Source organism: Equus przewalskii, chromosome 4 (genome assembly GCF_037783145.1).
Source record: "Equus przewalskii isolate Varuska chromosome 4, EquPr2, whole genome shotgun sequence".
In the NCBI taxonomy this organism is placed as follows: Eukaryota; Metazoa; Chordata; class Mammalia; order Perissodactyla; family Equidae; genus Equus; species Equus przewalskii.
In genome coordinates, this window is record NC_091834.1 from 60,879,788 (window position 1) to 60,907,341 (window position 27,554).

Sequence of the window (27,554 nt, forward strand, 5' to 3'; positions counted from 1 at the left end):
CCGGGGCGGCCCTGGGCTCGCGGGGACCCGGGATGCTCCGGGTTCGTTTATAAAAAAGGTGTGGGGGGAACGGAGGAGCCCGCCCCCCGCCGCGCCCCGTCCAGCCGCGCCCGCCTCCGACCGTGCCCGGCCCGGCCGCGCCAGCCTCCCGGGCGGCCCGAAAGGGGGCGGGCGGGCAGGCGGGGAGGCGGGGCGGGGAGGAGGCGGGCGCGGCGCCGCGCCGTCCCCGGCCGCCGCCCGCCCCGTTACACACAGCATGTAAACAGTCCCCGCCGGGAGGAGCCCCTGGACCGGAGGGAGCCCGCGCTGCCCGGCCCCGCCGCCTGCCCCAGAGCCCGCGGAGCCGCGCGCTGCCCGCCCGGGAGGAGGGCGCCCGAGGAAAGAGGAGGCGGGCGGCGCGAGAGGAGGCTGGGGAGCGGCGGGCGCGGCGGGCCAGGATGGATTTCCAGCAGCTGGCTGACGTTGCGGAGAAATGGTGCTCCAACACGCCCTTCGAGCTCATCGCCACCGAGGAGACTGAGCGCAGGATGGATTTCTACGCCGACCCCGGCGTCTCCTTCTACGTGCTGTGTCCGGACAACGGCTGCGGGGACAATTTTGTGAGTGCATGGGGGAGGGACCGCCGCAGCGCGCGCGAGTGTGGCCGCCCGGCCGCTCCCCGGCGCCCGAGCTCCCGAGGTGGGGCGCTGGGGGGGGGGGGGGGAACCGGCTCGCCGCCGCGCGCCCCGCGGCTCCGCAGGCAAGCCCCCGGGCCCGGTGCAGTGGTGTCAGCGCTCCGGGTGGGGCCGGGTGGGCGGCGGGCAGGGGCGCCCTTAGGATCCTGGGAGCCGGGCTGGGGCGGGCTCTTTCGGGGACACGACCCCATAGCCAGAGCGCGGTGCTCGGCTTGAAGCATCCCCGGAGTGTCGCCGCGTCGCCCCAGCACGTGCCGGGGCCCACGGACCCTTCCGCAGGACCCGGAGTCTAAAGCTTCCTACGCCCAGGCGTCCCGTCCGGGCGAGGAATCCCTTTCCCCTCCCAATGCGCAGATACAACTCCTCGAGTTGTCCCCGCCCGGGAGAACCTCTCGTCCCCCGTGTTAGTCCCTGCGCTGCCTGTTTGGACACAAAGCCCCTGTCCACCCTAGCGATGCCCCAGCTCCTGGACCTTCTTTGCGGAATTACACCCCGGATCTTAAAAACGCACGCGCGCGTGCGCGCACACACACGCGGGCACGCCTATCCCCCTTTCCTCCTGTGCTTCCATTGCGCCGCTATGAGCTTCCAGCGAGGTGTGTGGGGCCCGAGCGGGTTCTGTCCCTCGGAGGCGGCGGCCAAAGCCCTGCTAAAGCCCTTCGGTTTTCCCTGATGAGGAATTCTCCCTCCCCGCCCCGCCCCGGACTCGGGCGGACCTGGACCTGGAACTGCGGTGTCCCAATCTTGGACTTTGCATCCTGCGCCCACCTGGGGTCTTGGCACAGGCAGTTTAGAAAGGGGATGCGGAGGGCAGGGGAGTTAGGTGGGAGGTCCGGAGAGTGGGCGAGGATGGCGCTCCATGAAGTGTTTGTAAGGACGGGGAAAAAATAATGGTCCCCAAATGTAAGATGGAGGCGGCTGTAAGCTCGGGTTACTGTGTGGTCGCCGGCTTGAGCCTGGAGCTGGCGCTGCTGCCGCCCCTGCGGACGGAGGTGGGGTGGCGCTGAGGCGCAGCCTGGCGCTGGCTCCTCAGGTGGGGTGAGACAAAGCTGGGCCGGGGTCCGGGCCCCCGCGCGCCCCTACCACCCGCGGGAAGTTCGCGAAGGAGTTAGAGAGACAGCAAGATCGCCTTTCTCGGCCCTGGAGAGGTGAAGGCTGGTGTCTGACTTGCCCATAAAGCGTGCCCCTCCCACCAACTCCACCCCACCCCGCGGAGGCGAAGAACCCACCTGGTCCCCAGCCATGCGACACTCTAGAAGAGGGATGGCCTTGGGTGACAGCCAGATTTGAGTTCTGGCTGTGTGACTCTGGTCACATGCTTTCCTCTGAGCTCAGTTTACACGTCCAAAATATGGGTATTATGCCAGCGCCCAAGTGATGGGATAGAAAAAGCACCGAACAGGCTCTACTCCAGCAGGGCCCCCCCAAATTTGAGTCAGAGATCTGGGGTTCCCCAGAATTTAGAACTTGTCTCTTTTTCTTTTAAAAGCCTTCATTTTCTCATCTGTAAAATGAGATTAATCCGAATGCTTCTATCACAGGTACCTGTGAAGAGCAAGTAAGCTGTGAATGTATGTAAGACACTGTTAACTGTAGTGAAAGGAAGTAAATAAATGTTGGGCAGAGTGGGCGATCATTAAAAAGGGATTCACTCCTTTGTAAGAGTGTGAGAAAGCCACAGGGATGTAGCGGAGAGGACACCAGGGTTGATTAGGACTCCATTCTAGCCCCGGGCTCCCTTAGTCTGTCAGTGGCCTTTCCCTTCCTTACTGTGGGACATAGGTAGATAAGCATCACTCGTGGTCGGGATTTTCCCGGGGGAGTTCCACACAGCCTCCCTGCTGAGACTGCAGGAGAGAGACATCCACAGAGAAATTACTCCAAGCAGAATTAGTGGGTGGAGAAAACACAAGACTATTGTCTGGCCTTGACTATATGTGTATGAAACCATCGTTCAGAAACATCACGTACATCAGGCCTTTTTCAAGGCCACCCATATTATATTTTAAATGTTTTCCCACCTGTAGGAGTAAAATGCTTAAAATAGCCATTTGCCAACAAATGAAATAGATAAGGAAGAAAGAAGGTGGTGGGAAAAGCAATTCCTTGGGTACACTGAACTTTCTCAAAGTTTCTGGAGGCCATAATGGACAAGATGCCAACCGCAGGAGTTTTCTTAGCTCAGACCTCTCCTGGAATCTGCCCTGGGCCAGGTTCGTCAAGCTGCTGTTTGCCTCTACTAAAGGAACTCAGGCACGAAGTAAATGTCCTACCTCTGTTCTTTTCTTTAACCCCAGGAAAATTAAGCATTAGAAGAAATCTGAGAAGAGTAGAATTCCTGTCATCTGAAGGATTTGTTAATAATAAGAGTGTTTACCTAGCATTTCTCAATTTACAGTGTGTTCACATCATTCATTCATTCAGCAAACATTTATTGAAGGCTTACTTTGCACCAGGCCAGGGCTACCTGGAATGCAGATAGGGTCTCTGCCTTGGAACTCCTGGGGCCATTTATCCTCTCTAAGAGGCACTGTGGTGTAGTGGTTAGGAGCACACGGACTCTGGGGTCAGGCTGCTTGGGTTTGTACCCTGGCCCCCTATGTCTAACTGCGTGCCTTAGGAGGAGTTATTTAATCCCTCTGTGCCATGATTTCCACATCTGTCGAATGGGGATGATAATATTACTACCTTCGTAGCAGGCTTATTTGGAACAGTGCCTAAAATGGGGGTGATCATATTAGTGCCCTCTGGCAGAGTCTCCACGTGGCAATCACTCTGGATCTATTTAAAATGTAATCCAGGGCTGTCTCCACCACTCCCCACCTCACCTAAACTGACTTCCCATCACTTTTACAATAAAACCTAGCCCCTCACCCTGGCTTCCAGCCCGCACATAATCTGTCTCCTGCCACCTCTCTGACCTCATCTTGAACCATTCTTCTCCCTTGCTTACTATGTTCCTGCCACACTGGGCTTCAGACATGCCAAGCTCATTCCTGCCTCAGGGCCTTTGCACTTGCTGTTCCCTCTGCCTAGAACACTCTTCCCCCACATCTTTACATGGCTAGCTCTTTAATGCCATTCAGGCCTGCCAAAAACCTTCTTGACCACACTCTCCCTCTCCTCGCCCTGTTTTATTCTTATCATGGCACTCATTAGTACTTGATAGTCTCTTGTTTATTTTCTGCCTTCCCCACTAGCCTGTAAGCTTCATGAGAGCAGTGATCTTGTCTGACTTATTCATCATTGTATCTCTGCACTTGGAACAGTGTCAGACATGTGATGGGTGCTCGATCCATGTTTGTAAGAATGAATGAATGAATGAATGACAGTCTAGTGTAGAAGATAGATGTTAAATTTCAAGAATGACAGCGTCAAGGAACAATAATAATGACGACTACCACTTATGTGCAGTTTACGTTGTATCAGACACTGCTCTAAGCCCTTGGCTTATGTGAATTTATCTAATCTTCGTGAGCTCACAAGGCACTCTCTATAATTAGCCCCATTCTGCAGATGAGGAAATAAGCACAGCGAGGCTTCCTAACTTTCCCACAGCTAATAAGTGTAGAGCAACTTGAACCATACCCGACCCTGAAAACATAGCATCACAGGAGTGACAGCTGGGGACCCAGTTCAGACTGTGGTTTCAAGGACAGCTTGTTACTGGGCCTTACAAAAATTCTAGGCGGTAGGTTCTATTAGCCCCATTTTATAGGCAAGGAAACAGGCTTAGTGAGTTTAAGGCACTCATCCAGGACGGTCCCACTAAGAAGTGACAGCCAGGACTTGCGCAGACGCCCAGAGGCCACCATGCAGAAGGTCCCACAGGCCAGCAGCTCCAGAGGCCCAGGAATAAGGACTTCCTTTTCTTTTCCCTCCGCTCCGGCAGCTCCTGGGCCCCGTGCACTCTTTCCCCTTGTGGCCTCCCAGGCCGGCCTGTCCAGGCCGTCGCTTTCCCGGCCGCTGCCCTGATGCGGCCCTTTCACCGGGATGGCCTGCGAGGTCAGGTCCTGGGATAAAAGGAAGCTGCCAGAGCCCCACGTGTGCTGGCAGGTCAGGGAGGGAGCTGAGAGCTCAGACAGGTGGCACTCTCCCCTCTTCTGCCAACTCAGAAGGTCCTGGAGTGCTCTGTCGGCTTTGAGGAGTGGGCTTTTGGCGGCAGGGTTGTACCGGATGGACAGAGGTGCACCAGGTGGACAGGGGCGCGCGTGGGCTCGTGCCCATGCGCTCCCGGGCATGGCCGCGCCGGTTGCCGTCCCCTTGTCCTGGGCCCCGAGAAAGCAGCTCGCTGCACAAAGGGCACTGCCCCGCCCTCTCTAGTGCCTGGGCACTGATGGCTGGAGGAGGGAAAGACTCCCTCATTGTCCTGCTTTTTCTGCCGACCCATCAGAAACATGTTTGGATCTAAAATTTTGTATAGTTTGAATCCCTCCTCAGTACAGAAACAAAGATAGCAGCTGTCGAGGTATTAAAGAAAAAGATTTTATTTCTAGAAGGACTATGTGGTTTGATTTTATATGTGTCTGCCTATGTCTGTATATATTTTTCCCCCGTTTTTGTTCTAGGCATGTCTCTATTCTTAATTATATGACCGAATAACAACCTTTTTATTTTGGAGAAGAAACTACAACGTGTGTAAATGAGATTGCATCGTGTTTATATGGTGGTATAGGGGAGAGAGCACTTTCTTGTTTAATTTAAACTCTGCCCTCAGTTTCCTCATCTGTCAAATGGGGATAATCGTACCCATGTTACGTTATTATTGTGAGGATTGAATTGGGGAATAGTGGCAGACTGTAAAGCTTTCCGCAATGGCTGCACATTATTCGTATAGAGAGGTTATTTCAGGGAAAGATATGTCCTTCATATATCCCTGGAGTGGTAGTCCTGAGGAGAGTAGAGTTATGCCAATGAGAGTTCAAATAAGTGGGGATAAACACTTACTGGGCCCCTGCTAAATGAGAGTCTACAGGTTGTCTCCTATAATCTTTATAACCACCCTGCAAGGAGTATTCCGTGACTCTCAAATGAAGGAGCTGAGGCTCGATGAAGGCATGCACACCTCTGTTGACGTCCTGGATCCGCCCCTTGCTCCCCGTGTGACCACAGACAAGTTGCTTAACCTCTCTGGGCCTCAGTTTCCTCCTTGGTAAAATGGATCAGTGGTTGGCACAAAGAGCAGGTTGTAGGTATGGCCAGCCATGCCCTTCCCACGTTGGGTGGCATGAGATGGCTTGTGGCTTTTATCTTCTTGCGCCCTCTCTTCTGTGGACGGCAGTCAGTTTTGAATTAAGCCAGACTCAAAATGGACTCCCCAGTACTGATGACGGCAGAAAACCCTCACATCAGTATCACGGTGAGAGTGAGGCCCACCGCCATGGCCCTTTGACTCAGATAATTGAGTCCAGGGAGGAGAAATGGGTGTGTCCTTGGCTCCCCTGCCACCCCCCCCTCTGCCTGAGCACCAGGAAGTCAAGCACCATCCAAACAAGTGTTAAAACAGTAGAGGCCCACCGACGGGGCTCCAAAAGCTGTTTGTGGGATGGAATTACCATAATGATCTAATACCATTTCTGGATAAGCTGGATGTTCTCATCTACACTGTAGAACACAGAAAGGTGCTCATTCTCCTATGTGCAGGGGACTTGGTTATATTGTCTTAGGCTGGGCAGGCTTTCATAATAAACTCTGGCCCAACTTAAGAGCAGAAAAAGGGGCCGCAGATGGCCTGTTCTAAATCGCAGTGTCCCCGGGGCTTTTCAACTCCTAACAGGCAGGAGTCTGTAGGAAAGAGTAGGCTGCCCAGGGTAGGTACCGCGAGGGCCACTTCACTGCCGCCTGTGCCGTCCTGAGATTTGGTGTTGGTTTAAGTCCGTGATGACATTAAGACTTTTACATATAACACTCTCCTCCACTCCCACGTCCCCAAATACATAGTTAGTCCAAGTTCTTCCCTAGTTCTGCTTCTCAGAGTGTGGTCCCGGCATTGGCCACAGGAGCATCACCTGGGAACTTGTTGGAAAGGCAAACTCAGCCCCACCCTGTCAGAAACTCCAGGTGAGGCCCAGCAGTTGAGTTTTAAAAAGCCTCCAGGTGGTTGTAATGCACGCTGGGGCCTGAGCACCACTGCCTTCCCCTCCTCCTGCAGCCCTTCCCTGGCGTTTCTCCTGTTACAGCAGGCGAGGGCTGCCATCTGCCTTAGCCTAACTCCCCTACTGGAAGTCAATACATTCTGTACCTGGGTTTATATTTGCCGGGAGTTCCATTGTTCAAAGCCACAGGTTCTCTGACCCCTGCTGTAGTTTTTTCGTGGCCAGAGTGGGTGTTTGGTTACACATGCTTAAAATATTTTCCGAGTCGGAGTCATTGTGGCCACACCCTGTGGTCAGGGCTCTGGGTCTTCAGTTGCCCATTTGTCTTTGTACAAGACTAGACCCCAGATCCTGTTTTCAAGAGCTTTAGGCCAGCCACTAGATGTTCTCTTGGGCCTCCCCTGGTTTTGGAATGGGCCCGTCTACTTTTTCTAAGGGGGAACCATCCTGCCCCCAGCCCCTTGCCTGGTAGTTCTGAAGGGCTGGTCTGTTTTATCTGTGGGCACTGCCTCTGGAAAGTGATGGAGGGAAATCTGTGTCCTCTTCTTAGCAAGTGGCCAGGCCCATTAACCTTGCACTGTTTGTCCTAATCTCAATTGGGTTTGTCTTCTTTTCCTTCCCGTTTCCCCTTTGTCCTTATTTTCCCAACTGCACACTTATTTTTTATTTCATCTTATTTTGTATTCTATGGATTTTTGCTGACTGCCCTGATTGATTTTGGAAGGAAACAGTTTTCATAAATAAAACTGAATACTTTTTGTATGAGAAAGAATGGATATGAAACAATTAGCATTAATTAAGTGATGTCTTTTAAGTGGCTATGTACACCTAGGTCTGTCTGGTTCCAAACCCCGTACTCCCTCGCATATCATATGGGCAGGCATTCAGGAAAAACTTTTTTAAACCCGCAAAACCAACACGACTGGGAGTCCAGAGTGAGCTAGACAGCCAGATGAAGGAATTCAGGCCGACTGGACAGAAGGTCCTTTAGCAGATGTGGAGTCTTCCTTCCTCAATATAGTCACAAAGCAACAACTCCAACAGCGGAGGAGTGAGCATTGTGGCAAGAACAATCTCCTCCTAAGGTTAGAGGTGCCCTAGAAACCCTGCACTAAAGAAACCGCTTACCAAGCGGTGGTGGGTACGCTACAATTCTGTTGTTGTTTGAGTGACAGACTTTCCTTAGTTTCCTTTGTAATTTAAAGTTCAAATGCACTTTAAAAAGAATAGGTATACAAGGTTTTTCAAGATGCCTCTACTTCTCAATTAACTATAATCCAAGTTGTCTTGGACGGTGTTCTCAGTGAAGCCACATTAGGCCTCTGCTTTGCTCAGCGTGTGACCTTAGCCTTGTGGCAGGTGGTAAGCCTGCCCCGCCCCCATTCTCCTCCAGATGCAAGAGGGGAAAGAGGGTACTTACGTCACCATTTATTGAACATCCACTGAATGCCAGTCAGGCACTTAATAAACTTTTTACTTTTTCTCTAATCTTCCCAACAAGTCTAGGGAAGGCAGGCTTAAAGTTTTTTATTGTGTGGTGCTAGATGTTAATCTATCTTTAACTTGGATAAGAATTTGAAATACGCTGGACCTTTTTAAAATTCGAGTATGAAAATGGGTACTGAGCAGAACTTACATTAAAGTGGGACTTTATTGTTCTTGCTGAATCCCCACTGATTAAGAATCAAGTGCGATAATGGATATAAAAGCACTTTGTACTGTTATACTTTTGTACGGTGTAAGAGACGATTACATAAATGGCATTTTAGTGGCTCGACAACTTTAAGGGTCTCTAATTAATGGGGAATCGTGTTTGAGCTATTCGCTAACGTTAGAGAGTCTAGAAGTTGTCTCTGTTAGCTCAAGGCAGAAGCGACTCTGGAAGTCTGCTGGAATTATAGCAGCGTGTGTCAGAAGTGGACCTTTACATCTAGGAAACACAGATAATTAGGTGTGAAGATGGCATGTTAGCACCCAGTTAGTCTCTCTTGGACCTGAGCTGTATTTTAGGTCTATAGATCTAGTTATTAGAAATGCTACAGTGAGAAGAAAGGAGGTAAAATGTGTTTACTGAGTGATGGCATATAACTTTCTGGGGTGATGGCCTAATTGTTTGTATTAATAGAAGGGAACAAGTGTGTGCTTGACATGGACCATTTCTCCAAATAGATCCTGTCTCCTGCTGCCTACTCCCTGCTTCTTGCTCTCATCTGCCAGATGTCTTCCTCTCTCCAGGCCTCTATACTTTTCCACCAGTGTTGAGCTGTCATTGATCGCCCCCTCTAAACATTCTTGGTACCTGACAGATACCCTGATGTTTGTTATCCTGGTAGCCCAGTGCCCCTCCCTGCTCACACACGCAGAGCCGGGGGCTTCCGCATCTCCATCTCTCAAGCCTGTTTCTTGGGCTTATTCCAGATCCTTGAACATTTATGGGAGAGACTTGTCTAGTGTTAAACATGTGCTAAGACAGACATCCTCACATGGGAAAAGAAACTCATTTAGCCTTAAGAAAAAGTAAAACCTAAAACCAACCTCCTCTGGGTGCATGTTAACATTGTGAAGCCATGTTTGGGTATGATGCCCCCTTAAAGCATCTTAAGGGAAAGTGGGCTTTCAGAAGCCTTTGTTTCCCGGTAACTTGTGATGACTTTCTGTCTGTTCTCCTAAGTTCACTTCATTTTGAAGTAAATTTACCTTCACTCCCACTCTCAGGCCAAGCTGGGTAAAGGATGTCTCGTTCCAGGTCATTGGTTACAAACTATGCTTAATCAGTCCTTCAGCCATAGCTGAAGCAAAGTTAAGGATCATGCAGCCCCTTGGTTTCCCCTCCCTCCTGTGTTAAAACCACCCTTAGTCTGCACTAGAAGGGGGGAAGTGGAAATCATGGGTGGGGGACTACAGATCCCACTGCCCGTTTTACTCCATATGAGCAGGTCTGGTGGCGAATTGAGCAGGTGAGATTACGGACCAAAACTGTGGGGTTTTCATAGGGTCTGCTTTTTCTGATCTCCATCGATGCTAACAAATAAAAAATGAATATATGAATTTTACTCTAGAATGGAGGCCTGCAAATTCATGTCATTAAAAAAAGTTCTTGGCTTTCTGTGTTTCACACCGAGTGTAATGACTGTATGTCTTTGTTTTCTCTTCCCCTCGCCCGTGGGCATGCAGCACGTGTGGAGTGAGAGCGAGGACTGCCTGCCTTTCTTGCAGCTAGCACAGGATTACATCTCCTCCTGCGGCAAGAAGACACTCCATGAAGTCTTGGAAAAAGTCTTCAAGTCTTTCAGACCTGTAGGTGCCTGCTTGGCTTCTAAAGCTGTCTTGTTCTCTACAGTGATGGTGCTTTGAATAACATGGATTGTGGGGAAAGTGGGCAAAACCTGGGATGACTAATTGTTTTTCTCCTGTTTGCCCTGTGGCTTAAAGATAGCAGCTAGCGGAGGGAGGCTGAGGGCGGGGAGGGAGGGGGAATGGGATGTGACACAGCTGTTTGTTGCAGGGAAGTTGGTTATTTCTAGCATCACTTGAGTTAAGAATCTCTGATAGGGTGGGAAGCAAACAGAGCCTTTATAAGACAACTGAACATTCCTGGTCTCGTCCGGCAGATCTAAGCCCAGAGTCCTTGGAGGTGCTGTGGAGGGTCTCTTATAGCAGTAAGGCCGACATTGGGGGGATTTCCAGAAAGCTATATAAAGGATGTACCTCCATATCTGTGGGTATGGAGAAGGATGAAATTGGATACGGCTTCTATTCTTTTCTCTTTTTATAAACTCTCTTGTAGAGAGATTCCCCACCCCCGCTCAGGATTTAGGAATCTGTATGTCTGTGGCTATGTGACAGTTTCTTTTCATCCTAACTGAAAAACGTGAAGTTAATACTCACCCCTATTTTGAAGATTACCTGTTTCCCTTTATCTTTGTTGGAAGATAAAGTCAGATCACCAGTGTCGTGACACTTGCCGCCAGTTCGGGTCCCTGCCCACCGTAAATCCTCTGCGTGGTCAATGATGTTTGCTCTAGAATATCTATTTCTTTCTTTTTCAAGTCTTTTAAAATAATATCTACTTCTCTGCTGAAGTTTTCAAGCTTGTCTTTTATCTCTCGGAACATAGTAGGCTCGGTTGCATAACAGACTGTGTGTGATAGGCCTGTACTGCAGGGTTTCTAAGTCTGTTTCATTGTCTTTTGTTTCAACCGGTTCTCACTCCTGGTATCTTGTTTCTTTGTGTGTTGGATTATCTGTGTGTGCTGGTTATTGTATTTGAAAATTTACACATAGGAATAAAGTGAGGCCTAAGATGATGGTACCTTCCTCCAGAGAAGATTTTTCTTTGCCTCCGCCAGGGCCTGGGGCCTCCATCAGTCTGACACCACTTTCAAACAATTTAAGACTCATGGTTCTTGGAACTCTCCCGGTGATGAAAAGCCAGGCCGCAGGTCCTGAGGGTGATCTCAGTCTGTGGAGGCTGCTATAATAAAATACTATTGACTGGGTGGCTTATTAACAACAGAAATTCATTTCTTATAGTTCTGGAAGCTGAGAAGTCCAAGATCAGGGTGCTGGCAGATTCAGTATCTGGTGAGGGCCTACTTCCTAGACAGACGGCCATCTTTTCACGGTAACCACACGTGGTGGAAGGAGAGAGCTCTCTGGGGCCCCTTTTATAAGAGCACCAGTCCTTGTTATGAGGGCTCTGCCTTCATAACCTAATCACCTCCCAAAGTCCCCACCTCCTGGCACTATCACCTCCAGGGTTAGGATTTCAACTTAGGAATTTTGGGAGGACACGAACATTCAGACCATAGCAAAGGTGTAGACCTTTGGGGTCCCAGCTTAAAATGGCGATGGATTATCACAGTCTGCTCCTTTGGAAGACTCTGCGTTTGACTTTGGTCCCCCCAGCTCTTAGAGTAGGCCAAGAATGCAGTCAAGTTTCTAGCTGTTTCTGCTAGGTCAGCTAATGCCCTCAGGACAAAAGCAGCTTTCTATGTTTGATTTACTTCTCCAGGCTTTATTTCTTCAATGTATTTAAGAAGGCATTTGTCATATTTAATCCAGCTTTTTCCTTTCTCCTCGGCAGAGTTGGTCCCAATCATTTAATCCACCGTTAGAAGAAATGAAATTTCGTGGCTTTTGTTTCTCGGTCTGATTTGTATCATTCATCCAACCAGTTCATTTTTTTGTTGTTAATTATCTAATCCTGTTTGGCTCATTCAAAATAGTTTTTTGACTTAAAAGTACTGGCCTCTCCCACTTTCGTTCATTCACTATGTGTTTACTGAGTACCCACTGGGCTTTTGGCTCTATTACTGCTCTGTTCGGAGCACTTGAATCAAGCAGAGCTTATATTCTAGTGGCGGGGGAGACAGGACAAAGTACAGCGTATAATGTGTTAGTGATGAGTGCCAAGGAGAAAAAAATAAGTCAGGGAAAGGAGGTAAGAAATGTCAGAGGTACTGAGATGTTTGATTAGGGGAGCATGCAAGGCTTCACCGAGAAGGTGACATTGGAGTAAGACTTAAAGTGAGGTGTGAGCCATAGGAGATCTGGAGGAAGATCCAGGTAGAGAGAACAGCAAATATGGAGGCCACGGGGTAGGAGGGCACCACTGTTCAAGGCCAAGGAGGGGCTGGTGTGGCCTGGGTGGAGGGGGGAGCGAGAGAGGAGTCCAGGAATTTCAGGGGCTGCAGGTCACAGGAGGACCTGGCTTTCCCTCTGGTGTGATGGGGAGCCATTGGACGAGTCTGAGCACAGAGGGATCTGACTGCACATTTTGAAAGGTTCCCTCTGACGGGTTGAGAATAGGCCGTAAGGGAGGGTGGGAGCAGGGAGACCAGCGAGGAGGCCATTGTTGTCATCCAAGTGAGAGGCCATGGGGCTTGGACTGGCATGGCCACAATGAAGGTGGAACAAAGGGGTCGGATTCTGGAGATGCCTTGAAAGTAGACGCAGCCGGACTTGCTGGTGGATTGGAAATGGGGGGCGAGAAGAAGAGAGAGGACAGGAAGACTCCAAAGTTCCTTGCCTGTGTGATGGCCTGTGTGATGAAAGATGTGGTGGCGTCATTTACTGAGATGGGGAAGGCTGCAGCAGGAAAAGTTGGGGGATGATGCTATCAGGAGCTCAGTTTTGATCATGTCAGTGTGTGAAGTGCCTATTAGACATCCGAGTAGAGATATCAAGGTAGGCAAAATATTTAAAAAATGGATTCCCCCAATTTTTTTTTTTTTTAAAGATTGGCACCTGAGCAGACATCTGTTACCAATCTTTTGTTTTCTTCTTCTTCTTCTCCCCAAAGCCTCCCAGTACATAGTTGTATATTCTAGTTGTAGGTCCTTCTGGCTCTGCTATGTGAGACGCCGCCTCAGCATGGCCTGACGAGTGGTGTGTAGGTCTGTGCCCAGAATCCGAACCAGCGAAACCCTGGGCTGCCAAAGCAGAGTGCGCAAACTTAACCATTCGGCCACAGGGCCGGCCCAGATTCCCCCAATTCTTAACCAGAAAAATAGTAGCAAATGATACTCACTTTGCAGCTGGGTTCTTCACAGGGGTTCGGTTCATTAACCTGCCACCTGGTTCTCTTTGTGTGGACATCATCTCTGGTGGCAAGCAAAATACTGTCAAACTGACTTAACTGGAGAAGGTAAACTCCTGCCAGAACTTGTTTTGCTGTTTTTCTTTACCAAGTATGTGGCTGTATTTCTGCAACCAGACAGCCACGTGTGAATGGGAAAAAAAACGCAGTCCAAACAAATCGAGATGCATTGCTGAAAGCAGCTGGATCGATCGAATGCTCTCAGATCAAGCTGCTGCATGTCACGGAGACCACAGATTTGATCCAAGGTTGTTGGGCTTTCGGGGGTCATTTCTAAAGCAGAGCCCTACATTGTGGACCGCGATGGTGCTCCCAAGGTGAGGAGGCCTTGACCCAGTACACCGCCCCCTCTGATGGGGAAGGTTTTGGGTTCTGGGTGCCCTCTGGCTGGGCCTTTTTGCCCCTCAGGGAGAGGCCTGTGTGGGGCACCTTCTCAGGGTTACTGAAGGTGAAGTGCACACGGCCTTGGGTTTCTCTCAGTCAGGATGTGCCCCAGGCCGGATGAGAGGGAGTGGCACAGACCAGCACGAAGGACTGACTGCTGGAGATCACCGGCAGCTCTTACCCTCTCCACCTCCGCTGCAGAGTGCGTTTCCCCCCTCTGCCGCTCTTTCTCTGTCTGTTTATATAAGGAAGCTTTGGGTTTAGAAATAAGACGCAAGAAGGAGTCTTGTTGCTGTCGTAGTTGAAAGTATTTGTTAAAGTAACGCATAGCCAAATGCTACAAGGTTATCAAGCAGGTAAACTTCAGCATATCATTTCCCTGAAAATTTGTGGTAATCTGATCAATTCACACAGCTGCTTTTTGTTTATAGTTGGAGAAACCACTGGAAGAATATTTTCACCTTCATCTTAGAACAGCCTCATCCGTGGCTTTGAATCCTTGTTTTTCCTTCGCCAGCCCCTGCCCTGTGCAGTGTCTCCAGAAAGATAAGGGCCGATCTGTTGACAGCCTGCTGCTGCCTTTTGGGGCATCAGTCGAGCAGAATCAATTAACTTTGCTGGAGCCTGTGCGCTCCTGCCTGCGCGGGCCAAGAGTGGGTCATCCTCTGGCCTTCCGCAGTGGTCCTGCCCGCAGCCTCAGCGCGCACTTGAGCACTGTGCATCTTTCAACGTACTAACTCTGTAGACCTTGTGCTTTTCTCCCCTTTCTCTTTCTGCCTTCCCCTCACTGAAACAATGAGTATCACAGTCAAAGTCCACTCCCTCCAAAAAATCTGTTGTTGGATTTGGAAAGAAAAAAAGTTATTTTTTTCACCATCTTACTCCTCCTCTTTTTCCTCTACTTCTTTATCACATTTTCAACAGACTGTGTTGATCTTCCGCTCTTTGCCAGAGCACGGCTTTGGAAGTGAGGGGCAGGGCTCAGTGCCCAGTTCTTGTCCTCAAGGAGCTGACTTTCTTAGGAGAGTCAGCCACAGAAACATACAGAGGAACTCCATGTTACAAGACACAGCATTCGTTGTGGTCCAGACACTCTGCTACTGTACACAATAAGCAAGGGAGTTCATTCTCTGCGCTGCTCACTCCACTTGGCTGGTTCTTTGGGGAGCTATTTCCCGAGAGGACGCTAGTGAGTGTGTACTGCAGGGTGTTGTTTGTGGTCTCTCCCCAGTCCTGTGAAATCAGGGTACTGCAGTGATGAGGAATCCAGGCTCTGTGGGCAGGCCGCCTGGATTCAAATCCCAGCTCTGCCACTTGCTGCCTGTGTGACTCAGCCAAGTTACTTAACCTCTCTGTTTCTCAGTTTCTTCATTTGTAAAATTGGGTAATAAATGATGATTGTTACCTTAGGGTTGCCATGAAAATTAGATGATACATTTCTTGTTGGGTACTTAGTACAGCACATGACACACGGTAAGCACTGAATAAATGCTGGCATTGATATGGACGGGCTGAGGACACTAGGCAGAATACCTTTGAGAAGTGAGCAGGATTTAGTGAAACGTCTTGTAAGACTCTTAGATTTCTGATGGAGAGAGAAAACAATTGGCTAAGTTATTTCAACACATGCTTAACAGAAACATCTGGTTAAGGTGAGAGATCTTAAAGAGGTATTGTCGGGCTCTTATAATCAAAAGTTTATCTGGGCTGGCCCAGTGGCATAGTGGTTAAGTTCACACACTCTGCTTCACTGGCCTGGGGTTCGTGGGTTCAGATCCTGGGCACAAACCTACATACCACTCATCAAGCCATGCTGTGGTGGCATCCCACATACAAAATAGAGGAAGATTGGCACAGATGTTAGCTCAGAGACAATCTTCCTCAAGCAAAAAGAGGAAGATGGGCAACAGATGTTAGCTCAGGGCCACTCTTCCTCATCAAAAAAAAAAAGTTTATCAACATTGGTTTGGGCACAATAATAAACATCCATTCAGTACTTAATCCATCCAACTCACTGTGTTAGATGCTAGTACTACAAAGAGGACGAATGGATGCTCTTGTCCCCCTAGAGGGACATATGATCAAAGAGCCTCTGAGTGGCAGGATAAGTGATAATTATTTTCTTCTATTCTGCATTTTGTAAATTTTCTGTGATGTCACAGAAAAGATTTATAATCAGAAACTGTGTTTTGTTTTTTAAAAGGCTGTGTTGTCTATGGTGTGTCAGAAGGGCGCAGAATATCAGATGTGAGCAGGCTCATTGAGGCACGAAGTGCCGGGCATGGCTTTGTGAGGAGGTGGGACTTGAAGAAATGGCAGAATCTCGTTGTGCTCAGAGCGGGAGGAAGGCTGGCCAGGGAGAAAGTCCAGGAGGTTCATCTTGGCCCCTTAGCTCAGCGTCTTACAGAGGTCCCTGGGTGGGGGAAGTGGCTCAGCCCTGCTCTGGCCTGCCTGGCTCCCATGCTGTGTGGCACCTAGCAGGTCGCTCAACCTCACTGTCCCCATCTTTAAAATGGGGGTCATACCTATTTCGCTATCCTGTGGATTTGCAGGGGCTTCAAAGTCAGACTGAGAACACAGAGGGCTGTCAGAGCCCAGCCAACCTGCTGACGTTCGTCTGAATTTCTGGCTCATAACGGCTGTTAGGAAATGCTAAGTGGGTAGACACATACTCTGTGGGTGCAGCAGGGCAGCTCCCTTCCTGGGGTGACCCCCATTCTGTGCCACTCCAGGGACCCCCTAACTTGTACCTAGATTCTTTCCTTCCTGCTGGAACGTCATATCCAAGTGATACATGTAGGCAAGTGACAGTGCCAAGCAGCCCATCACTGCCATCCCTGGGCAGCTGGGTTTATCCATGTCGTGTGACCAATAATGGCTTCAGAGACTTGCTAAATGTGAATTAGAGAATTGTTGGAGTCCTACATTTTTCTTAAGTGGCCCGCGGGTGACAGTTGCTGGTCATCACATGACTGAGCTAGATAATAAAATAGTGGTTATGGGTCTAAATAATGGTGATTGTGTCATTCATTTTTTTCCTCGCTGTTTTTGTATCTTTTACTTAGTGACGACTGACAGACTTTCCCCTGGTTAAAAACCAGTTCACAAGAGAAGAGCGCTTACTACTTGCAGTTTAGCTGCGAAACCAAACCTTACCTCTGCCCTTCAAATCCTCTCAAAGCTTTATTTTATTTTCCTGGAGTATGACTCTTCTCTCTCACCAGCGCTGTGGATGTTAGGGTCATGAGGCATCTGTTGCCATGACGATTTGTTTGCTGTTTTGGTTGATGTTGCTTTGGTGGCACTACCTGGAGCTAGAGCCCGTGGTCCCTGTGTTTTCTCACTCTCATTGACCCTGGTCCCCTCCCTGGGGATGCTGTGTAATCCACATTTTTTCTCTCGAGAAGCAGAGACACTTCTGCCAGAAAAACTCCCCTAATTCTAGCTCACTGGCATGAGCAAGATGGATGTTCTCAGTCTGCCATTTACAGCCGGAGAGCGAGGGCTTAAACCCCACAGGAAAACTTCCCTTTAGGATCCAGAAAAAGTCTATTCTCCTCTTCTAGTCTGGTCAGGAGCCTGGGCGAAGAGAAAGAATCCACCTGTGGGAAGCTCCCCCTGTGGGTCAGAAAGTCTGATAAGAAAAGATTCTGCACACATGTGGGTTTTAATGAAAGACATTGAAAGTTGACAGTTTAAGTTGATCATGGCTTTTGGTGCTTGCTCACATTCTGAACATTCAAGCCCTTGTCTTTTTAGAAGTACAGTGGCCCCTAAACCTAAGAGAGCACTTACTATTCTTGCCCATTTGGGTCTTACGTCCATCTTGCCACCTACCTCTTTTTTTTCCCTAGTATCAAGAAGACAGACTGACCAGGATCCCATCAGAGGTTTCTTGGTACCACTAGCATCATTGATCATTAAGATAAATAGTGGCAAATTCCCTGAATGCTTTATTGTCTCGATACTCAGAGTGTGGTTCCTGGAGTAGCATATTCCTGTCACCTGGGAACTTGTTAGGATGCAGAATCTCAGGTCCCACCTGAGACCCACTGAGGCACAATCTACATTTTAGGTAGATCCCTGGGTGAATCATATATACACGAAAGTGTGAGCAATGCTGCTTCAAAGAATCCTCTGGAAGGAGCTTAGAGGGACCTGTGAAGCCACAGGGCATCTCTTGGAAGCATGAAAGCCCTGGCTAGTGGACTATGTTCTCCAAGGCATAGACACCTCCTCCCCTTCTTTTGTAAAGACACTCACCCACTATGCTGAGTCAGTGCCACCTTCGGAGATAGCAGATGCTAAGTGCCAACTGAATATAGCCTCAACTAGTTTACACCACTTACCAAAAGACCTAGGGTTTGTCCTACAGATAACCCATACTCTCTGGGGTCTGAAGAAATTTAATTCTCAAGGGATGGCAGCTCTCCCTTTCCAGTAGAACTCTGTTTGGATGGGTGACCATAGGTTATTCAAAGGAAGCTTGGTGGACAGCAAGACCCTGGAAATGCCAACACTGTTGTCCAGAGTAAGCATGAAGGTTTTTTTTCCAGTCAGCTGAAAAAACTTTACTCAAATAGTAATGACTGATTATAGTGATCAAAACTAATTTAAATATGCCAGACAGGATTTTTTGCCTGTCTCCTTTTCCTTGTAATAATGTGTGGGTGCAGTAAAAGCAAGGACTCCAGGATTCTTACCAGTCAATTTGGACTCCTGTCTCTGAGATGTCTTCTTGACTGTTAAAAATTTGGATCCAGAAGATAAATTTAGACTTACCCACCATGGATGAGAGTGAAGACAGAGGTGGGAATGCTAGATTATTACATATCTGTAAGAGATCCTTTGGATTTCCGGGCCAATTCTAGTTCTTGTGCTTTTTCTGCCCTCTTCTGCATGCTTCCAAATTGTACATACTCATAATTTTAGACATGAGCATTGCATATTGTATTTTTAAAAAGGTGTGTACCCAATACAAAATATTGAAGCATCCATCCATAGGCACAGCGCTGACAGCTGGAAGGGAATCGCCTGGGTGGCCTGGTGGTTAGGCGTGTAAAGTCTGCAGTCCGATGTCTTGGGTTGGATCCTGGCTCTGCCGCATCCTGGGTAACTCCAGGCAAGTTACTCAACCTTTCTAGGTCCTACCTGTAAATGGGGGATAATGATAGTCCCTGCCCTACAGGGTTATTATGAAAACAAAGGCATTAATATCTGTAAAGCTGCTAAAAGCATTGCCTAGCAGATAGTAACTTAACCAGTATTAGCTATTGTTATTAAATCTGCAGTATGATGGATTTGGTTGGTTCAGTGGAATGCTGAATGTAAGCCTGAAAATCAAATGAGGAGGCTGATAGACTTGAGTTCACATCTTCTTGCTTCCTGCAGTGGTAATGAACAGTGAGGTGGCCCAAAATCAAGGGCAGCGGAAGAGAGAGGGAGAAGCAGGGGCTGGAGGTGGTCACTTATCCCCTTGAATAATTGAACAGCTTGTGCTTTAAAACGGGAAGCAGGACAACATAACACAACTAGATGCATTGACTTAAGGCCCTACAGTTTGCAGACCATGGCCACCTTCACTTATTTAATCTCCATAGTTTCTCTGTGAGGTGGAGCAGGTGTTACGGTTCCCACTTTACAGAGGGGGGCGCTGAGGTTTGGCGAAGGCAGTGGCTTGGCAGAGGTCCCCAACTAGAGCCCTGGCATCTGGATGCCAGTTTCAGTGCCTCTTCCACACAGCCTCTCAAGGAGTCTGCAGACTCTGAGCTGAGGTGCCTTAAAAGTCCAGAGGGCGTTGGGAACCGCTTCTCTTCCTTCTCCCTTCTGTAAGGGCGAGGACTGATCATCTGAACACTTCCTGCCAAAGGGAAGGGCCTCCCCATGTGGCTGATGCTCTAGACCTAGAACTGCATCCTTTGGATTCACGTCTAAGTAAGGCAGCAAGCTAGGAAGAGGAGAGAGGGGAAGCATGGTTTCATGTGTGACTTGTTGGATCCCCATCTACAAGCCACTCTGGGCCTAGGAGAGAGAGGGTCTTGAAGGGACCCATGGTTGGGGTCTGTGTGAATTACCTGAGTGTATTATGAAGAAGAATAACCAATGGCACATCTCTTTAGAACTGGATAGCAAATATGTAGATACATACCTCAACTGCACCCTCTTTGCCCATGACAGCCATTGCTAATTGACTGTCGTCTTTCCTACTGAGCCTCAGAATCCTCCTGAACCCAGGGCTCTAGGCAGCCACTACCAGTCAGATTTGTTAAGTGAGGGGCAACCCATTGGCCATTCCTCTGTTAGGTATCCCTTCAGTGCAATGAGGAGTTACATTTATTGTTGAATTAATGCATTGTTCTTTTGGCATTTAGTTGATTCTGGAGTTCTTGGTAGTGGCAACAATATTTATGTTTTATCACTTACTTAAATATTACCACTCATTTGACACTTTCACCTTGCTGTGTCATCAAGCAGCTCTTCAAATAAAAATTGAACACCAAGATATGAGTCTTCTGTGTTCATTGTAACCAACTATCTTTTCTCTCTCTTTAGAGGCAAACTTTATCTTTCATTCCATCTGCTAAGACATGGAAGGGAGACAGTAGAAGGAGAAACGGGCTCCTCCCTTCTCCCAAGCACACACAAGATTAGTACAAACTCTGGACAGACTGGGATGTGCTCCTCTGCCCCACCCTTCCAGGTCAACAGTGTCTCTCTGAGACAGCACTCAGCTCTAAGGGGCAAGCACATGTCTGCAGTTGGCTGTGTCCACCCTGGCAGGCCACACGCATCTTATGACTAGGAGTGCCTAGCAGATGATTTTGTCCTCAGTGTGTTCACAGGGCTCTGTGAGACCTGCGAGAATGGCAGTTTGAGAACTTCAGAGTAAAGACATTATTTTGATCAGGACTCTGCGTATCCTTTTCTCATTTTTGCGTTTGGGAAGGAGTGGGAAGGAGAGATGGTGGGGGCAGGACACCGGGGAGGCAATGCAAAGTGAACAGAATGGTCCATCTTGTTCGGTATCTTAATGCAGTTAGCATCTGGATCATAGGGCCAGTCAGTGAGGTTGCCTGAAAGTGGTTAATCAAGGGGCCATCACGTGAGAAAGTCCTTTGGCCATGCACAGACTGTAAATCGAGGAGCTGTGGGATGGAAGCCCCGTGATCACAGACAAGGCCCAGGAGCGCCCAAGGCCATGGCTTCCCGCCAGCACAAGAGCTTTTTGTTCATATTGATCAGGCCCAGCCAATGGCATTCACAGTTTCTAACCAAAGACCAGTCAGTGCTTTAAGAAAATGTTTACTGTGAATGTATTGTGAATTTCCCTGATGATAATTGTAGAGCATTTGGAAAATACAGAGAAATAAGGAGGACAAGATTTATTCATAATCCCACTGTCTACAAGAATACTTTTAAAATTTGGGTCTATTTCATTGAAGCCGTTTTTCTATGTATGTGTATAAATTTTAAGAAAATCTGTATCATAATGAAAATGCAATTTTTATCATGCTGTTTTTATACTTAGCATATTTTTTATATAATTAAAGTATTCATAAATACTGTTTTAAGTGAATGTGTGATTCCATCTTGTAGATGCATCATAATTTATTTAACCATTTTGTTGAACATTTTAGTAGTTTGCACATTTTTATATGTGTTATAAATAATAGCAGCATGTATTTTTAGGGGAGGAAATGTAGAGGAAATAGATTTTTGACATCTCAGTGGGACAGTCAGCATTGCTCACTGTACTATTGCTGATGTCCCAGATGTATGTGTATGTGTGTGTGTGTGCGTGCGTGCGTGCACGCGCATAGATATTTTATCTTTGTGCGTAGGTGGTATGTGATGCTATGTTTTGATACTTAAAAGTAGAGAGCCTCCAAGCTCCCCAGTAAAACCTAGCCCCTTTCAGCCTCAATCCATTAAAGGATTGACGTTTCCATCTAATGAGTTTATAAACATAATTATGGGGTGGTTGACTCCCGTGGGAAATCTGAGCTGCTGTTTGGTGCTGCTGAATTTGGGTCCGATACGTTTGGTTGTCTTCCTGCCTGCAGACCGTTTGGCATTCACAGCTGCTTCTCTTCTCTCCCCTGTAGTTACTGGGGCTTCCAGATACCGATGACGACGCGTTTGAAGAGTACAGTGCAGACGTGGAGGAAGAGGAGCCAGAGGCGGACCACCCTCAAATGGGGGTCAGTCAGCAGTAAACTTCCGAGGGCTCCCGCCTGAGAAGGAGTGAGCCCCGTGGTACCCGAGGTGGGGTCACGTGCTCCCGGGTTAGCATTTTGCGTTAGCACTTCAAAACAGGACGTCTGACTCCCAGCACCCGAATTAAAATGAAATACCTTTTTAACAAAAAATCTGGGATGAGCTTTGCTCAGAAGTGACCTGAATCTTACTCCCGTTTCAGTGGGTTTCTATGGAGTTGTCTCGGTAGCCTTTGCCGTTTTGAATTTAGAGTCCCTTTTGTGGCTGACCGTTCTCTCTTGAGTTTGTGTTAGAGGAATGACGTTTGCTGACTTGAATGTAGAGAACTCTGAATGTATTATGGATATATTTTGAGTGCTCCCAGGTGACATTATTGAGGGAAAGCATGGCAGAGAAGAAATGCAGTCTGCACTTTTTGTGTACCTTTAAAGTGTCCGTAAGTGAAAGGTTTGCTTAAAAAGCATGAGTTTTAATATCTAGTCATTAAACTTCACAAGTGCAAATACGAGGGCAGAAAAGGATAATCACTTAGTTTTGGGTGCAGAGGATAAGAGAGGCCTTCACTGAAGTGTTCTGCCATTACTGAGTTACCTGGATACGTAGCAGCTGGTTTGTGGTTAGATATAAACCTTACTTGCACGTTCAGTTATTTTCAAACATGCTAATTCCAAAGCCACTTTTAAAGTCTAATAGTGGGAAATATAAATGGGGTGAAAGACCTAAATTATTGATTTCCTTAAAATGTTGATAAACCGTCCCACATATAAAATGAAACGTTTACCTTCTCTCTTTATCATGAGATGGCAACTTGTTAAATCATGAAAACACCCACAATCCAAGTGCCACTTACACGTTGAAGCCATAGGTAGATTTAATAGGAAAATAAACCAGGACAAAATTTTTTAAAAATATGACGGAATCCTTCTTTCCTTTCTTAATGTCTTTTTATCCTTTAAAAAAACAAGTCAAGAAAAGGATCCCACTGTAAAACTTATTAAAAAATTATAATCAAGTGCTTCAAGGAACCTAATGCAGCAAATTTTTAAAGCGACATGAACACGGGAATCTTTTAATTGTGGGTTAGCTTGGTGCAAAGAGGAAGTTTCAGTGATCAAAATATTCAGACAACTCACAGAAACAATTACTGTAATAACTGGAAACACTGCTGTCATCATTTAGTCAACAAATATTTATGGGGGAAATTGTCCACAATGCTAACATGGAATTATTGAAAACGTTCACTTTCTTGGGCCCTCAGCGTCTCTGGTTCTAGTAACTTAGGATGCAGAGTCCCTCTTTCACAGCACTTGACTGAACATAGCATCTGGGGTGGGAATGTTTGTGACATCCACACACGTGCCGTTAGGCTGTCAAAGTTTTGGACTTCAAAAAAAGCAGCAGCGGCGGAGGCCACAGAGCTTGTAGGAATCTTGTCCATCTCCCAGGCATGTCGGCGTAAACCTGACTCTCTCAGCCTTTTCCGTTTGATTGATTGGTGCTCTGAGGAACACGGCTGCTCGTGGTTTGAACAGTGTACTGCAGTGCCAAGTCATCGGGTAAAATAATAGAGCGGTTTCCATCTGTGCTTCGGTACCCATGTTTGTTTCTTTCCTTGGAAAAACATATTAAAGGTTAATTTCAAGTAAAATGAATTTCCCTCTGAGTAGCCTGTGAACACCCCACCCCTTGGTGTTTCACCCCGTGGAGTGAGCGTGCTCCGTGCTTTACTCCTTGTCCTGTTCTCAGAGGCTCTGTTCCTGAGCAAAGCTGATTGTGAGCTGTACCTTCTGTAGGTATCGCCCAGGTTTTTGGGGAACTTCTGTTTTAACCCAATAGGCTGCGAGAATGACTTCGGCAACTGAAATGAAGACGCTTGACTAGCTTGCTCTATTCAAAGGTAAACTGGAATTTTATACTTAGAGGCTTAAAATCTAAATTTACGTATGTTTGAAAATGGAATGGACATTATTATAAGATGTATTTTATCAAAAAAGTGTTTAGACTTTGATCACATACATTTTGTTATTATTATGTTAATGTTCTCTGTTTATGAAAACTGAGCTGCGCTATATTCAGCCCTTCAGTGGGCTGAGGAGTAATCTGGTCTTTGTTCCACCCCAGGGGTAAGGGACAACATCATGTATGTTACTTATTTTGTGGCAAAACCCCGAAAGGCGTTAGCCAATTGGATTGTTTCCTGTAAGACTGCCCTTTCTCTGGTTGTGCACACACCCCAGCCAGTGCTTGCTCACACACGCACACACTCCCTGCTGCGCTGTGGATTCTGTTTGGGTCGTGTGTGGCATTAGAATTTGCACAGGATAGGGCTTTACCTGGTTCATCAGGGAGTCTGACGGCCCGTGGTTCTTGATATGGAGGTGGTTCCGTGGCTGGACAAGTTCCTGACTTTCACAAACATATAAACACACTTACCAAGGGGGCGGCATGGCACAGCGGGAGGAGCGCTGACCCGGGAGTTAGGAGAGAGACCTGGGTTCTAGTCCTGACTCTGCCAGTGACTGCATAATCTTGGGCAAGTCGCTTAACTAGCCTGAAACAAGGGGTGTTTGTCCTTCCTGCTTAGCCACTATCCGTCCATCGCTGCCTTCTGACCTGTGTGTGTATGAAGAGCAACACTCAAGGAATCTATGGGGAGAGGAGAAGGAAATACATTTTAAATCTTGTTGTCCTTAGGATCCTGGGCACAAGACTGCCTTAGCACATGTTTCTGTTGGACTGTGAGTGTCCAAAGCCCCTGGGGCCTGATCCTGAGGGCCAATGACGTTCTCTTCCTTCGGTGAGCGGGTAAAGTAAGGCCGCAGAAGATGCGGAAACGTACTTGTCCCGGTTGTGCGTGCTCTGCCTATGGAAGGCATAGCTTTTCTTTGTGCCCTGATGGACTGGGGCTTTAGACGTGAAATAAGTTTAACTTAACTGAGAGGGGGAGGTTTGCATGAAGAATAGCTGGAAGAGAGTGAAAAACGCATTCTTTTACTTTTTTACCATGTCCTCCAGTAGAGAGAAAGAGAAGTAATAGAATGAGTGAGAGTGAGTGTGTGCATGTGTGTCTGCATGTGTCTGTGTAGGTGTGTGAATGGGGGAATGACTGATTGCTGGTTGATCACTGTAGGCCAGCTGTAAAATCGTGCCTATGATAATGTTACAAAACCTTGATCCTGGGTCTGAGTAAATCACAGAGACATTTTTCTTATGGCCGCTTGGTTACTTTTCTCTGCCTGATAATCGTACTGAGCAGACTTCAGGGAATCGGAGAATGACCTATGGAGCCAGGAGGGAGGTGAGACCCCACACAATGCCTGCCACCACCCTGGACTCAGTTATACTGAGGCGTCCACTCACGTCTCCCTGGCTCATAGCAGCACGTAGAACTTCTTTTTTTCCATGACTAGAACACGAGAAGTCTCTCATTTAGGCATTCTCCTTGTATCCTGGTACCAGAATTGGGTTTCCAGTGCACTTAGGTGAAAACCTCTCTCCTCTCGTAGTTACTGTCATTTTTCATATATAAGCAGAAACCTTTCACTAGCACAATTACGTCTCTGAATATTGTTTCTGTTTCGTAAGAGCACAAAGTGTATGGACCTAGGGGAGCTGTGACACCAGAGCAGCATCGGAATTTGTATTTTAGGAATCTGCCTTGCATATTAAAATCTACAAGGTGGGAAAGTGTGCTCTGAACAGATCTGCTTTCCCACAATTTGACAGGCAGTTAGGAGCAGACAGGATGTAATCGGGGCTGGGAGGAGATGGGTAAGGCAGAACGGGAGAGTTAGAGTCTGATTCTAAAAAAAAAAAAAAAAAGAAACAAAAGGCCAGGAGGCAGTTATCATGTAAGGCATAGGACAAGTGTTCCTGGCTGTCTTACTAGGAAGGAGGCTGCTTTCTTAAAAGGGACTGCCTGCCTGCATCGCAAGGCCTGTGTTGGGGATGGCTTTGTGGCTTTAAAAATACCACCCAGCCAAGGAGACAATGGGTGTCCTGCAAAGCTGGTGGGGTTCTTTTGCTCAGTAAACCAGCTGCCAGCCAGAGAAGCTTGTCTCTCCAAAGTGCTAACAGATCTGAGAGGGGCTCCAAACACCTGGCAGGAAGAACATGAACCAAACTTGATTTCGCTGTCAGCTGCGGAGGAGGCCATGGGTCAGGAATGCCCCCGTGGGCCAGAAGGCAGAGCCCACCTACCCCACCGAGCTTCAGGATTGTAGAAAGAGCAAAATTAAAACGCGAGTGATCGCAGATCCTTCTTCCACTATAGTGAGTGTTAACTGCAAAGAGATGCCATTGCCGCTTAGTCTTTAGATTTCCAGAGAAGCCTAAAATTCTTTTTGAACTCAATACTAATCCTCCTTCCTAAATACCCAGTCAGTTATCTTGGTTTTGTGATACTAGGTATAACATGAAAGGCTGAAGTCTTTTTAGATTTTATACAGAATAATTCTAAAACTTGCCAGAATGCCAGTAGCCTCTGGTGTCCATGGCAACCTGGTGTCCGCGGTAAAATATCTATAGCTCATGTTCACTGGGCAAATTGCTAAATAATATGTTGTCTTTGATATTTTCATTTAAATTTGGATTACAAAAATAGAGGACCTCTGAGCATTTCACGTTAGAAACCCCATTTAAAGCACTGTAAGGCTGAATAGGCACAAAGAGTTAAAAAAGTGCACCAGGCCACATACAAATAAACATTTAATTTGCTGAGAAGTGTATTTGAGTTATTCGGTACCACAGAGAAAGCTGACAGTCTGTTCTTTGTAAAACTGCCTTTCCCTGGTTTTTCTTATGTCTTTGTTTCTTAAGATTCATTTTTTACTGTAAGTACCTTCTGACGGCTAGGCGGAGAAAGATGCAGAGCAGTGCTCTGTAAAATGTCAGCGCTTTAGAGGACAAAGTAAATTGTTAATTCGAGGGAAAAGCTGCAACTCTCTGTGACCCATTCTTAATTTGTGTATGAGAGCAAAGTTTAGCCGTCTACACTAGAAGCAAAAGCAAGGAAGAGTTTTGGGGGGTTTTTTTAGGCAAGAAATGTTTCCTGCAGGTGTGTACGCTTTCTCTGCCTTTCTATTTCCTTTCAAAGAAATCTCTTGTAAATGACAAAGCTGTGAAATGGGTTGCCAAAAATTGTTGCCCTTCAGTAGATGCTTCAAGCGGTGTAAATCCTCAATGGAACCCTGTCCACATCTGCTCCTTCCCCCTCCCCTGAGAGTGAAGATCTCATGCAACGATGTAATTCCCATACGCTTGCTATTAAAGAGCCTTCCAAACTCGGGTGATGTTTGCCTCTTCTTTACTCCCTCCACAATGGGTGGTCCTAGAAGACACCTAATGTGATATAAACAAGGCACAAGGAATAAGGACCATCACGTGACTTTGTGGTGCTGTTGTTGGGGCTGAGTGGGGGTGATGGCTGGGATGCTAGAAGGAGGAGGTGGTTACATGCACCACTGATAGGATTCAAATGTTAATCATTGATATGTTTTGAGACATTAATGTGTCCTGATGCTGGAGCTGGTATTTAGTAATTTTCCACTCTTCCTTCTAACTAGTACTTTAGCTTTGTATGTG

At 47.5% G+C, this 27,554-nt stretch overlaps 1 protein-coding gene across 1 annotated transcript; it reads left to right on the forward strand.

The window, feature by feature from the left end:
• Positions 1-115: 115 nt before the first annotated feature.
• Positions 116-27,258, forward strand: MTURN (maturin, neural progenitor differentiation regulator homolog). The gene is made up of 3 exons (XM_070616146.1): positions 116-599; positions 9,944-10,066; positions 21,860-27,258. Exons 1-3 carry the CDS (start codon positions 438-440, stop codon positions 21,968-21,970), a joined length of 396 nt encoding a protein of 131 aa, XP_070472247.1. The 5' UTR covers positions 116-437; the 3' UTR covers positions 21,971-27,258.
• Positions 27,259-27,554: the final 296 nt, after the last annotated feature.

What these genes read in the sequence shown, in the direction of transcription:
- MTURN (XM_070616146.1), top strand. Translation starts at nt 438, where the DNA reads ATGGATTTCCAGCAGCTGGCTGACGTTGCGGAGAAATGGTGCTCCAAC. An exon ending in ACGGCTGCGGGGACAATTTT is followed by an intron (nt 600 to 9,943) that starts GTGAGTGCATGG and finishes GTGGGCATGCAG; the next exon opens with CACGTGTGGAGTGAGAGCGA. An exon ending in TCTTCAAGTCTTTCAGACCT is followed by an intron (nt 10,067 to 21,859) that starts GTAGGTGCCTGC and finishes TCTCCCCTGTAG; the next exon opens with TTACTGGGGCTTCCAGATAC.